This window comes from Tigriopus californicus, chromosome 5, assembly GCF_007210705.1.
Source record: "Tigriopus californicus strain San Diego chromosome 5, Tcal_SD_v2.1, whole genome shotgun sequence".
Taxonomy (NCBI): Eukaryota; Metazoa; Arthropoda; class Copepoda; order Harpacticoida; family Harpacticidae; genus Tigriopus; species Tigriopus californicus.
This window is the reverse complement of record NC_081444.1, coordinates 4640045-4653517: the sequence shown is the minus strand read 5'-3', so window position 1 is coordinate 4653517 and position 13473 is coordinate 4640045. Positions and strand designations below refer to the sequence as shown.

Sequence of the window (13473 nt, the reverse complement as noted above, 5' to 3'; positions counted from 1 at the left end):
TTCTCTAAGAAGTAGTAATTGAAAACTAGAACCAAGGGACGTACTCAAAATGTACGATTAAGGAAAATTTGAATGAAAAAGATACGTTGAAGTTTACCACCTAAACTTTTAAAATCTACTTGAGAGAAACTTTGATTCATAAAAGCTGCAGGACTCAAAGAGGAAGTGGCTTTCATTGTTATCCACATTCTAGAGAAAAACAAATATGTTTATTATTGCTTTGCAAATGAATTACTTTTCTTTTACAAACGGTTTTAAGCCCCCTCTCCAGCACGCAGAGGAAACCAGACGCCAACATTAGACATCTGATTTCATGGCGCTTTGTTCACGAGTGGCCGGAATCTAAGTTTCCAGCCACTCTTGAAGAAAGCAGACATTCTCTGAAGTCAAATTTGGCTTCGAGTGGTTTCCAGGGAAAATCATTCCTTGAAAACCGGTTGAATGTTTTCGCCATTTCATGATGCCCTCTTATGTGAAGAGAAGCTCGGGCAAGCCCTCGCTTGCTCTTCTCTTCAAACTCGACGGCATGAAGTGGGCGAACCGGGCGAACGCATTCAAGGTGTCTTGACCTTGGCAATTTTCTTCAAGCCTCACTTTTATATACTCCACGCAAAGAATGCCCCCGCAATTGAATAAATAGCTATTCTAACTGTGGCTCATTATAGGGTTGTAAGCATTGATTTTTTCAAAGCTTCTAAACATATTTAATGATCATCACAGGCTATCACCGCTAAAATGTATATTTCCATGAATTCCTACAAGCTCTAGCTAAGGTTCTCAAGCAAAAACCAAACGCATGCCATGAATACCTCTAAAACCATGTCAGACCATGAAGACCTCTAAAACTATGTCAGACTCTCAAAAATGTATAAAAATCTCGCATTTCTCAAGTTTTTCACTTTAACCAATCTTAACTTGCGTATTTTGCATTTTTCACCATTTTGGCTCAAGAATCGAGTTTTTTCATTGATTTTGCATCTTTTTCTTGAAAATAGTGAAACTGAAAAGCTGATTATATTGTAACATCTCATTTGCTTTTTTTTTTCAAATGATTGTTTTCCTAAATGGCGTTATCATCATGCTTTTTGGACAGAACAACACTTCATGATTGCATCTGTTACAAGTACATCGACGTTTTTTTTAACATGTGCCCAAAGTATTTCGTGAAAGAAATTTCTTTTTTTAGTTCCTATGGTATGCAAGCACAATTGATGCATGACTTAGATACAAATATTTTGCCATGAGGTAAGCTGCTCTTGTTTAAAGGAGCATATAGTATTAAGAGTTTATTTAGTAACCTAGCATGCTTTAATCTTTTTGGCTTTGGCTGCGCGGCGCACTTTAAGTAAAAAATAAGGTTTGCTTTTGACTTGTCAAACTAAGGCTCTCTAATTTCTACTGGACAGCAGCTCTAGTCAAACTTTGTATTGCTCAAGATTTTTTTTTTGTTTTGCTTTTTTGGACCAAATATGGTATATAGTTTGAAAGGTAATAAATAGACGAATTATAACCTTTCATTTCAATAGTACTGGGGATTGTATTCCTTGTAGCGGTTAGAAAAGCCCGTGAAAAAAACAAACCGAAGAAAAACCATTTTGATCTGTAATTACTGGATTATCTAACAGCACAATTGACTCATTATCAGAACATTTTGCAGAACACGAAGATATCACCGGATCATGAAATGAGTTTGCAATCTATTACCTTGAAAAGTTGATTTTTGTTGGCCTCTAAATCTACTTGAATTGCAAACCAAAATAAAACAAAATAACGAAATAATTGAGCAGCCATGAATGCAATATTTGTGACTTGTATTTTCGCTGATCATGTGTTTTTTTCAATTTCATGCACATGTGCATGCAGTTTGAGAATGGAAGTGAGTGAAATAATCGCATGGGTAAACTTCAAAGTACTTGCTCCAATTCGTCGTGCCCGAGCGTTGGTGTTCTAAATAATGAATGAAAAAATTGGGCTTTGCAATCTAGCTTCAAAATTCTTGATGTCTTTATGTCTAACGTAGAGCATCGCATTCCTCATCTGTCATAATTTTGAACACCCTGTGTTTAACAACTTCCCCATTCAACTCAACATTGAGGTTCAAAAGTAGGGACGTGCCTTAACAGATCTGGGATAGACTTCAACTATACTTTTTATCAGGACTGGATGAAGTATTGACTAACCGAACCAAATCATTAATTTTACTCAAAAATAATTAACTCAAATTAGAAAAATTGACTGCGTCAGAGCGAGGACTAAGACATTATGGCGCTGATCTTTGGTGGATGCCTTAATGGGACATACGGGTTCCGGAACAAGCTATTTTTGTCAAGTAAAAACATTTTTAAAACATGTTTTTATAACACTGGGATTTTTTAATTGGACTTGGCAATGTAATATTCATGGAAAATGCAAATCCTGATGGACGCTTTTCAATCAAACTTAGGCGAGTTCTGGAGCAAGTCAACCCAGTGCTGGAAATACGGAAAAATGGCCAAAATTGAGATTATTGTTTCAAGTGGTTTTGACACTATCGCTGTGCCTGAATGTTATTTTCTGCACTTTGACCCAAAGAAGGGATTTTTGGACGAAATTTCGGAAAACTCACAGCACAAAACACGAGACAACGTTGATTAGGTTTCGTAAGGAACTGCTTCAACCATTTGCGAAACTTGAGGCTGAGCTTGACATTATCATTTCAAGTCATTCAATGGATCGCCAAATCTGCCAACTCTAATTCCTTGGAGGACCAGGTATTACATCAAAACGGTGATAAATGAGAATATTGTAAATTTTAACCTAATGCACATACACAGAATTAAATTCCTGGAAGCATGAAGTGTCAACAGTCAACCCCACTGACTTCAGAAGCAACAGCTCATTGCTCTTAAGATGAGTCTGTTGAGATTGACAAGGTCAGTCCAGTTGAGCGTTTAGATGATCTTGTAGTCACAGATCAAGATGCTTTAGAGGCCATCAGGGACTTGAGACTCTCGAGCTCTCCTGGCCTTGATGGTGTGACAGCTCAGTTTCTGATGAGATGCTCACTGGTTCTTGCTCATGTTTTCTCGTACTTGATGCGTTGCATCTTGGATCAGGGCAAGTTTCCATCTTCACTAAAATTAGCTCACGTTGTTCCAATTTTTAAACGGGGAGATAAGTCGCTTCCCAGTAACTATAGGCCGATTTCTCTCACTTCGAATATTGCGAAGGTGTTTGAGAAGATTATGAAGTCCAAACTTGTTGAATTTCTAGAAGTTAATGGAGTACTTTCTCCTAGACAGCACGGGNAAGATTATGAAGTCCAAACTTGTTGAATTTCTAGAAGTTAATGGAGTACTTTCTCCTAGACAGCACGGGTTCCGAGCACATTTTTTTCAACTATTGCTCAACTGATTGAGCATTCAGAGCAGGTCATTGAGGGACTGGAAAGGCACGAGTCAGTTGATGTCGTCTATCTTGATTTTGCCAAGGCCTTTGATAAAGTAGATCATGGCCTTTTGTTCAATAGACTTCATGACATTGGGATCCAAGGCAAGGTTCTCAATTGCATAAGAAGCTTCATTCAGGATAGGAAGCAAATTGTTAAAGTTGAAGGGATCCCTTAGTGACAGACATGATGTCAAGTCAGGTGTTCCCCAGGGCTCCATCTTAGGGCCCCTCCTGTTTATAATATTCGTTGCCCCGCTTCCAAAGCTTAGTATTACTGCCAGTCTCTCCTCTTATGTTGACGATACAAAGTTAGTTTCTGGTAGGAATGGCCAAAATTCCACTAGCCTTGCATAGAACTTAGAAATTATCTATTCTTGGGTTACTAAGAGTAATGTGGCCTTGAACGGAACGAAATTCCTTTAAATACTCCACTCGTAGATAATGGAGGTAAATATATTGAGCAGGATAATGGAGGTAAATATATTGAGCAGGTCTCATCTATGAAAGATCAAGGCGCAGTCCTCCAAAATAATGGAAAGCTCGATGAGCATATCCAGTTGAAGGTGGGTAAGTCTTTTCAAATGTGTGGTTGGATACATCGCACGTTTAAGTCCAGAGATAGCATCACGATGCTAACTCTGTACAAGTCGATTGTGCAGCCACATCTTGAATATGCTTCACCCATTTAGGCTCCAATGAGTAGGGTCAGCAAGTTCGCAAAAAGTCGAACAATACCAAAAATATTTCACTAGGAACATCACAGGAGCTCTCGCATTGGGAGAGACTAGAAAAGTTGGGACTGTACAGTGTTCAGAGAAGGTGCGAAAGGTATCTGATATTGTACGTCTTCAAAAGCATTCATGAGCTTTGTCCCAAACCAGGTTTTAGGATTAAGCACCTTCAAGCCCTCGAAAACCCAGGCTTGTTGGATCAATGAAGTCCACATCTCTTCTTTATCGGGCTCCTTCATTGTTTTATTTGCTTCCCTCTGATATTCGTAGGGAATACGTAGGCCTTGTTGATCCGGTAGCATCTTTCAAGTCAGACTTGGACAAATTTTTAGATAGCATTCCAGATCAACCCAAGCATTCAAGAACTAGCTCGGTCTGTCAATTCAAATTCGTTAGTAGACGAAACATCATATAAAGATTGAAAGGTAATAAGTAGACGAATTATAACCATTCATCTTAATAGTACAGGGGATTACATTCCCTGTAGCGGTTAGATAAGCCCGTGAAAAACCAAAGCGAAGAAGAAAAAAATGCGCGATAAAACGGAAGAAAACATATGAGTTCAAAGTAACGGCAAGTCATCATTATCATCTTTAAAAAATGCAAGCACATTATCAACAAACCTGGCTCGGATCCTTCCCAAATCTTCTAATATGATATTGCTTACCATTATCTTAATTCTACAAATTATTACTCTGGTTGGTTTTCCATAGAACATGGGTCAAGTGACCTTCATTTTAGCTAAGACTAAGAATTAACCTTGACACATCTGCCTCACATTTCTATCCATCCACGGTAGACTGCTTCTTCAATCTTATCCAAAGCCGGGGCGCAACTTTTACCAATCCCCTCAAAACTATTTTTTTGGTCAAATTCCTTCAGCTTCCACCTGAGGCTTCACCTGGATATTATCCCCAGTTGAATGGACAGTTGGATGAGCTTGGCTTGGCAGACCTGCCACAAACATACTTCGTTCGGCACTTGAAGCCTGCAGATTCCACGTACACCATGACCCATCATCGTCCACTCCCGAAAAGACATGCTTGGCTTGGTCGTCTTCATATGAGAGATATCAGAGAGAGTAAAGCCAATCCGTTCAGCCGAAGCGTCCGTCCATGAATTGAGGACGGTGCTGAAGTACGTTTATGTTATACTTAGGATGTCGTCGTGCATGACGCTTGAAATTTGAGATACAGGGTGAAACCGTCAGTCTTGAGAATAACAACGAAAGTTACAAAGTAAGTGGCCAAAACAGTGGTTCAGTGTTACGTTTTCATTCTGGGTCGTGTTATTTACTCACTTCACAGATGCCGAAACCAACGCCCGAAATCGAAAAGGGCACCGTGGTTCTTCATCAGTTCGACAGAGCCCGGGCTTGCCCCAGTCCGTCTCCGTTTCCAATCAAACTCGAGACCTTTCTACGTATGGCCAAAATCAAGTATGTGAATGACTTCAAGACTCCCATGAGTGACAAAGGGAAAAGCCCGTGGATCACTTTGGATGGAAAAGCCGTGGCTGATTCTCAGTTGGCCATGGAATATCTTCAGGACCACTTCAAGGTGGATCTCTCGGCTCATTTGAGCCCAGAGGAGAGGGCCATAAGCCGTAGCATGCGTGCCATTATGGAAGACCATCTATATTTCACTTATGCCATGGAAAGATGGGTGTTCCACAAGGGAAAATATGTCAAAGAGTTTTTCGCCCCTTTTCCTGCGCCCAAATTCCTTCACGGACTCATCATAAAGAGTGTGTCCAGAAATTTAAAGAAGCAATGTGTTGGACAAGGCTTGGGACGTCATTCTCAGGACGAACAAGAGAAAATGGCCCTGGAAGATGTGAAAAGCCTTTCGGATTATTTGGGAGATAAACCCTATCTCATGGGAGACAAACCAACCGAGATCGATTGTGTCCTTTTTGGATTCATTTGCATGGGGATTTATGCCACACCCAAGCATTCAAAGTATCATAAGTGGATGATGGAGGACTTTCAGAACTTGAAGGCCCACAACGATCGCATGAAAGAAAAGTTCTGGCCAGATTGGGACGAATGCAAATGGACCGAAAAATGAGTCTTGCAAATTCAAAAATCTAATTCTACATTTGCATGACGACATTGGGTTTCATTGTAATGAATAAACACCAGAAGAAAGAGGAGCCAAAATGTGCCATAAAAGTAAACACTAATGCAATATCAACTTTTATTCCTTGATTATAGGCGAAATGTCTGTGGAGGCGGATTACACCATTGTCGTTCATACCTTGGATCGTGGACCCACCGCTCCAAGTGGCTCGCCTTATGTCATCAAGTTGGAAACCTTCCTTCGCATGGCTAAATTGAAATATGAATTGGATTTTAAAAAACCTTTCAGTAAAAAGGGCAAAACCCCTTGGATCACTTACAACGGACAAGATATCGCCGATTCTCAAATCATCCAAGAATTTTTATCTCAGAAGCATGGAATTGTTTTCTCCGCTCACTTGACTCCAGAGGTAAGAGCCGTTGCTCGAGGAATGAGAGCCATCCTAGAAGATCATTTCTATTACTCCTTCTGTCTGGATCAATGGGTTTACAACGACGTCAAAAACGTCTTGAATTATTTCGCACCTTTACCCATCCCCAAGTTATTCGTACCTTTGGTGCTCCGCAAGTGGAAGAGCAGCATGAAACAGAGTTGCAAAAGCCAAGGAATTGGTCGCCACACTCAGGCCGAGGTCGAGAAGATGGGTCGAGAGGACCTTCAATCCGTGTCTGTCTTTTTGGGAGAGAAAACTTACATGATGGGGGACAAGCCAACTGAACTGGATTGCTTGGTTTTTGGCATGACAGTGATGAGTTTTTACACGGCTCCATCACATAGCCCTTATTACAAAGCCGTGGCTGAGGACTTTCCTAATCTGAAGCGTCACCTAGATCGAATGAAGGAGGAATATTGGCCTGACTGGGATGATTGTTTGTACAATAAGGCATAACAATGAGCGATTTTGTAGGGAACGAAGACCATGTGCCATACCCAATCTCACTTTATTCAAAAATATTTCTGCAACTTCCTTGTGATATGCAATTGGAGAGTGATCTGATAAAACCGCAATAAATGTTTTGTAGTCAGCCTTCAAGCCTTTTACCATAGCTCCAAAATCTAAAGGTCTCGTTTTGGTTTTTCAGACAAGATGGGAGTCTCCTCAACTTTACGACAAAAATGGAACGAGGCGGGAGAAAATGTTCCCGTGATCCACATCTTACCACGTGGTTACACTTGTCCTAATGCTTCTCCCTTTCCTCTGAAATTGGAGACGTATCTGCGGATGAAGGACATAAAATATGAAGTGGATACGGAACATCCCATGGGTCCCAAATCGAAAGTCCCTTGGATGACTCTCAATGGCAAGGATATAGCGGATTCTCAAATGGCCTTGGAAGCTTTGATGAAGGCCAGGAATGAAGAGATCGATGGTCATCTCACCCCTCAGGAAAAGGCTATTGCCAGAGCTTTCCTCGTTCTCAATGAGGATCACTTGTATTGGGTGATGGCCTCAGACCGATTCCAACCGGAGAACATGAAGTTCATGAGCACATTTTCACCTCCTATGCCCGGAGTCCCGGGCTTCCTTCAAGGTGCAATGACCAAGTTCATTCAACGAGGGATCAAGAAGCAGACTTACAACCATGGGATTGGACGTCACAGTTGGGAGGAGATGAAACAATTGGGCTTGGACGATCTGCAGGCTCTTTCGGACCAACTCGGGAACAAACCGTTTTTCATGGGAATGGAGCCGTCTCTTCTTGATGCTTCAATCTTTGGCATGCTGTGTCAAATTTTGTATTGTACCAAGGAGGATAACTTTATGCGAATGAAGATCAAGGAGGAGCTTGTGAATTTGGAAGGGTTGGTAGAGAGGATCAAGGAAAAATATTGGTCGGATTGGGACGAGACCCTTGGTACAGTGGAGAAGGTCAAAGCATCTGAGCCAGAGAAAGAATCAAAATCTAAACAGAAAGAATCTGCTCCCAAAGAAGAAGCAGAGGAAGTTTCAGCAACAAACGAAAAATGAAATTTCATGGCGTTTTCTAAGTGATCCAATTTTCACACATCTTAATTGCACAGTGTCCCACGAATCTCTTGAAAGCTACGCATTGTCTTTTCAGACCTGTAGGACCACTCCTTGCACCTTAAAATGATATTGCTCAAGGAAAAAAAACTGATACTGAGCCACTTACCCTTTGTAATGTATTGAATCACACCAAATATATACAACGCACCAAAAAAAGCATGATTGTTTTAATTTATAACATGGGTTTGGGACCAATCATATATGCGTTCATTGTATTCATAGCCTTTTCGTGCAAATGACAAGAGAAATCACACGTGACCTTCCAATGAAATCTAAGACTGGCGACAAAATGTTGAAAAAACTTCTAATCTAATTTGTTATTGATTTTGTGCCCCCATATAATAGTTGCTACTAACTACTCTAATGTACGTCGAATTCATCCTTCTGACGGCCGAGTGCCGAGCTTCAAAATTCAGTTGGGGAACTTTTATAAACAGTTCCTAACCAACTCTAGTCAGGAAAAATGCGTCCAAGGTGCACTCAGTTTCGTATTGCAACGAACTTAAATTATGTTAATGAGCTGCCCTTATTGAGGAAATTAAAAAATGCAACCTATTCCAAACCTTAATGACTTCGATCTTGTACTATAATTTTTGGCCCCTCATTTTTTATACCGCCCGCCGACGAGGGCATTCCATTCATTACTTCGTTTTATTACAATTTATATTTTCCTTCATCGCCTTTTTAGTGTTGGAATGGATCTTCATACAATACAGTACAATACTAAACTCGATATTCAAGGGAAATATAGGGCGGCTAAATCAAGTTCTACAGTACATCGATGTTTTGTTTTGTTACAAGTCATTGTGCTCAAAAATATAACTTATCAATAATGTGGGTACCACTCTTAAAGCTTGTTAGTGTACCCTTCGTTCGGTGTAACCTTTAGCATCCATATCATTAAAAAAATAGGAGAAATAGGGAGTATGGTTGCCTCAAGGGTGAAAGGAAGTATTGTACTTCTACCCACTATTGGGTCAACCACGCCCAATTGGAGTTCTTATTCGAACAAACCCGTTTTATGACGATGTTTTCTCTCTGTGTTCTTCCATTCTTCTATCTGCTATGACGTCACTCCAATTACATCGTCCGTTCTAGTTGGTAACTGAAGTTTAAACCCAAGAGCTCTTGGAGTTACCAAGGGAAGTTGAGGTCTTGAGGAGGGAGTCCCTACCATTGATACACATGTACTCAATGACTGTTATCAGCTACTAGGAAAATCATCATTTCAGCTGCAGGCTTGCCATTTAGAAATTCGCTCATATGCCGATTAAAAAGGGAGCGATGGGACAGCGGTTTTTTAATTTTTTTTTTGAAAATAGATCGCATCCACAGAACAGCTAAACATTTTGCACTGAGCAAGTTTCAACGCAAGACATTTTCAAACCATAGTGAAACAACTGACAAACTAAACAACTAAAGATAACAATTATTGTAACTTCAAAGATGGTACTTGCCATTCTTGATAGTTGAAGACAGGTACTAAACAGCTAGAAATATCTTGATTAGATCAATATTATTACAAAAGCTAACTTTCATTGCAAAAAAAAACCCGTTAGCACCGAAATGAATGTCCTATTGTTGAATTAAGTTGATACTAAATGGTTGAAGGATAAGGTTATTTGTAAAAATAATCCAATTCTGAATTAAACAGAGTGGGGACCATTTTAGTATCTGCTACTTATATTTGCTAAGAAATATCTTGGCAATAGCAACATAATAAAAGGAAAAAAATCGAATTGTTACCTATTTCTTGAAATTTGATCACTATATATTGACTAAGGAGCTAGTGTAGCCGAACTGTCAAAGAGGCAGCGTGATCAAGGTAAAAATCCTCTTCCTAGGGCTCGTGGGTTCAAACCCGGGTCCGGTGCTGGGTGTAACCCTTTCAAGGAACTGGTGAAGCCGAGCGGTCTAAGAGGCAGCGCGAACAAGGCAAGAATCTTCTCCCCAGATGTCATGGGTCCAAACCTGGTGCCAGAAGTAACCCCTGTGGATCTCATTCCCAGTAGCGGTAAGGAATCCGCACAAAACGTATTCTAGGACTACGAGCGATGGAATTGCACCTGCATTGCATTTTAATTACAGGGATTACATTTCTAAACGTTTGCAATTGATTACATATCAGCCAAAGAAATTGACATACTTCAATTAAATTTCCACTGTCATTGGTAGCGAATCTATCAAGTACACGTATACCTAGATGTGGGTGGGTACATATTCTTCAAACTTGACCTTGTTAATGTTATTCGCAGACTTTATACCGTCAGTTATTTCGAGATGGAAGCGAGTTCGGAAATCCAGTTCGTAGATGCCTGCACAAAATATTTGGCAAGACTGTTTTTATGTGCCTTCTTAGTGCAAGTGTACTTTCTAGAATACGCTCACAGACAGGCCAGTAGCGGATACCCAGTGTCCAGAACTGGCCCTAAGCGAGAGCACGTGTCGAAATGGAGGAAATTAAGGTTCAAGTGAAAGAGAACTGGAAGCCATTTTGTTCTATTGGATTAGGATTACTCGGCACGGGATATGTGCTAATCAGGAGCAAACAATGGTACACCAAGCGATTGTTACGAAAAAAGTGGGACAGTCTTCCCAAGGACACCGTTTACCTGCATCAGTTTCACAGATCTGCTACTTGTCCAAGCCCATCGCCGTATGTATTGAAATTGGAGTCCTACCTAAGAGCCACTCAAATACCGTATACAACTGGCTTTGACCAAGCTCAAGGTCCCAAGGGCAAAGCTCCGTGGATGACCATTAACGGACATGATTTATCGGATTCACAATTATGTATCAATTTCTTGAACGATAAATTCGACAAAGATCTGGATAGCCATCTATCTGCGGAGCAAAAAGCGACTTCTCATTGCGTTCGGATCATGATAGAGGAGCATTACATGTGGGCCTTTGCCATGGATCGGTACGTCTTTTCCAATCAAGACTTCACCAAATGGTTGGTTCTGCCTGGGATTCCAAAATGTTTGATCAATTCTTTGGTAAAGATGTTCTCATCCATGGTGAAGAAGGGGGCCTATGTTCAAGGGATTGGTAGGCACAACCGTAAAGACATTGAGGCCTTTGGACTCACCGATCTGGGCTTCGTTTCGACCATCCTTGGGAATAAGAAGTATCTGTTCAGTGATGAGCGGCTTTCGGAAGTGGATCTGATCATATTTGCTACGGTGGCCGAGATTCTCACGTGCTCGCCGGATTCCAGTATTTACGCCATCGCCATAAAGAATGATTTTCCCAACCTTGAGCGGCATTTTCTTATGATGAAAAATCAATTATGGCCAGATTGGGAGAATCCCAAAAATGAAATGATGGAAAAGGAATGATGTATTGCAAGTATTCAATGTCAATGGGTGTACCTAAAAAGGAAATATACACTAAACTTTTATTAGCACAACAGATTTGCCCAAACAGCAAGAAATCTCATGGAACCACCTGTCTTGGTGGAGGATTAAAAGAGCGCTTTTAAGCTGCCATATTTGGTCATTCCGTATAGACAACAACCTTGGGTCATTCACACAAACTAAAGTTGAAAGTGCCTTGCCGGGAAGGAACTGTTCAAGAGATGCGCGGAAGGGATGAGTGTCTTGTCCTTCAGGAGAGGACACCAAGCCGTCTTTGCCCACAGGTTCTTGCTTCATGTTATGTGTTGGGCAATGTAATGTTAACTCACGTTCCAATTTTTGAAGGGAAGGGGAAGGATCTTTCTTTCTTCGAAAATTGGAAAGGTCTTCGAGAAGATCATGAAGTTCAAACTTATAGAGTTTCTTGATGTCCATGAAGTCCTTATTCCTCGTCAGCACGGGTTCCTAACGCATTTTAGCACGGTTACCCAGCTGATTGAGCATACAGAGCATGTCATTGAGGGCCTGGAAAGACACGAGTCAGTTGATGCTCTCTATCTTGATTTTACTAAGGCCTTTGATAAATTAGATCATGACCTTTTGTTGAATAGACTTCATGCCATTGGGATCCAAGGTAGGGTTCTCAATTGGATAAGAAGCTTCATTCAGAATAGGAAGCAAATTGTCAAGGTCGAGGGATCCCTTAGTGACAGACATGATATCAAGTCAGGTGTTCCCCAGGGCTCCATCTTAGAGGCCCTCCATTTTATAATATTAGTTACTCCGCTTCAAAAGCTTAGTATTACTGCCAGTCTCTCTTCTTATGCTGAGTCCATCCATGTAGTCTATCTTGACTTTCTCACTGCCTTTAACAAGGTAGATCATGGTTCTACGATATGGTGATCCAAGGCAGTTATCTCAATTGGTGAAGAATTTTCATTCGTAGTAAGTACTAATTGGTTTAAGTGGAGGTCTCCCTTAGTGACATGCATGATGTCAAGTAGGGTGTTCCATATGGCTCCATATTAGGTCCTCTCCTTTTCATTGTCTTCATTGCTACACTTCAAAAGTACTGAGTACTGATGTCAGTATCTCTTCTTATGTTGATACAAAATTAGTTTGCGCTAGGAATGATCAGGATTCCAATATATCTGGTAGGGGTCCTAGATCAAATTTACTCTAAGCTAGCTGAGGGTAGTATGACCTCGAACGAACGGTGTGAAATTCCCCTGAATGACCTTAGGGTTGACGACGCCATTAAACACTACTCTAAGATAATGGAGGTCATGATGTTCAGCAAGTTGCATTCGTGTAGGATATAGGAGTAACCCTCCGAAATAATGGTAAGTTCATTTAGGAATCCATAGACGTTATGTAAAGCGTTTTAAAACGTTTTCAAAAGGATTCATAAGCTTGGATGTATGTATTTTCCTGTAGGGCTTTTACTATACCTTTTTAGGTTGAAAGAAAGTAAGAAAACGACAAGAGGTTCTATACGGGTAAGGTTGTAGATTTGTAAGCTGTCCCACCCAGGTTTTAGGATCAATCAGAGCGACTGCACAAGCTTATCGTGCATTTTCAGAGCACTTCCAAGCCCAGCAGAATTCAGGTTTGATAAAACAATGAAGTACTCCTCTTCTCTTTCTCGGGCTCCTTCATTGTCCAATTTGCTTCTTTTTTATATTCGTTAGGAATTTGTAAGCGTTGGTCCGTGTCGGAAAGCAGTCCATACCCGTTCCGAAAGATCCTCCAAAAAGCGGTAAGGAAGTTCTCAAGAGCAGTAAAAAATGTATTAATAAACTCTAGAGCTTTTTGGCTTTACATTAAGCTTACGTTGCTTCCTC

General features: G+C 40.6%; 4 protein-coding genes across 4 annotated transcripts; all 4 read left to right on the top strand.

Annotated features, from left to right (window-relative positions):
* Nucleotides 1-5030: 5030 nt before the first annotated feature.
* Nucleotides 5031-6375, top strand: LOC131880603 (failed axon connections homolog). Its single transcript, XM_059227270.1, has 2 exons — nucleotides 5031-5398; nucleotides 5468-6375. Exon 2 carries the CDS (start codon nucleotides 5468-5470, stop codon nucleotides 6227-6229), a length of 762 nt encoding a protein of 253 aa, XP_059083253.1. The 5' UTR covers nucleotides 5031-5398; the 3' UTR covers nucleotides 6230-6375.
* On the top strand, nucleotides 6250-7267 carry LOC131880604 (failed axon connections homolog). The gene has a single exon (XM_059227271.1). The coding sequence runs from the start codon at nucleotides 6381-6383 to the stop codon at nucleotides 7128-7130; it is 750 nt and encodes a 249-aa protein (XP_059083254.1). The 5' UTR covers nucleotides 6250-6380; the 3' UTR covers nucleotides 7131-7267.
* A 56-nt stretch (nucleotides 7268-7323) lies between these two features.
* Nucleotides 7324-8414, top strand: LOC131880602 (failed axon connections-like). The gene has a single exon (XM_059227269.1). The coding sequence runs from the start codon at nucleotides 7329-7331 to the stop codon at nucleotides 8208-8210; it is 882 nt and encodes a 293-aa protein (XP_059083252.1). The 5' UTR covers nucleotides 7324-7328; the 3' UTR covers nucleotides 8211-8414.
* Nucleotides 8415-10649: 2235 nt separating this feature from the next.
* On the top strand, nucleotides 10650-11673 carry LOC131880155 (failed axon connections homolog). Its single transcript, XM_059226686.1, has one exon. It carries the CDS (start codon nucleotides 10721-10723, stop codon nucleotides 11609-11611), a length of 891 nt encoding a protein of 296 aa, XP_059082669.1. The 5' UTR covers nucleotides 10650-10720; the 3' UTR covers nucleotides 11612-11673.
* Nucleotides 11674-13473: the final 1800 nt, after the last annotated feature.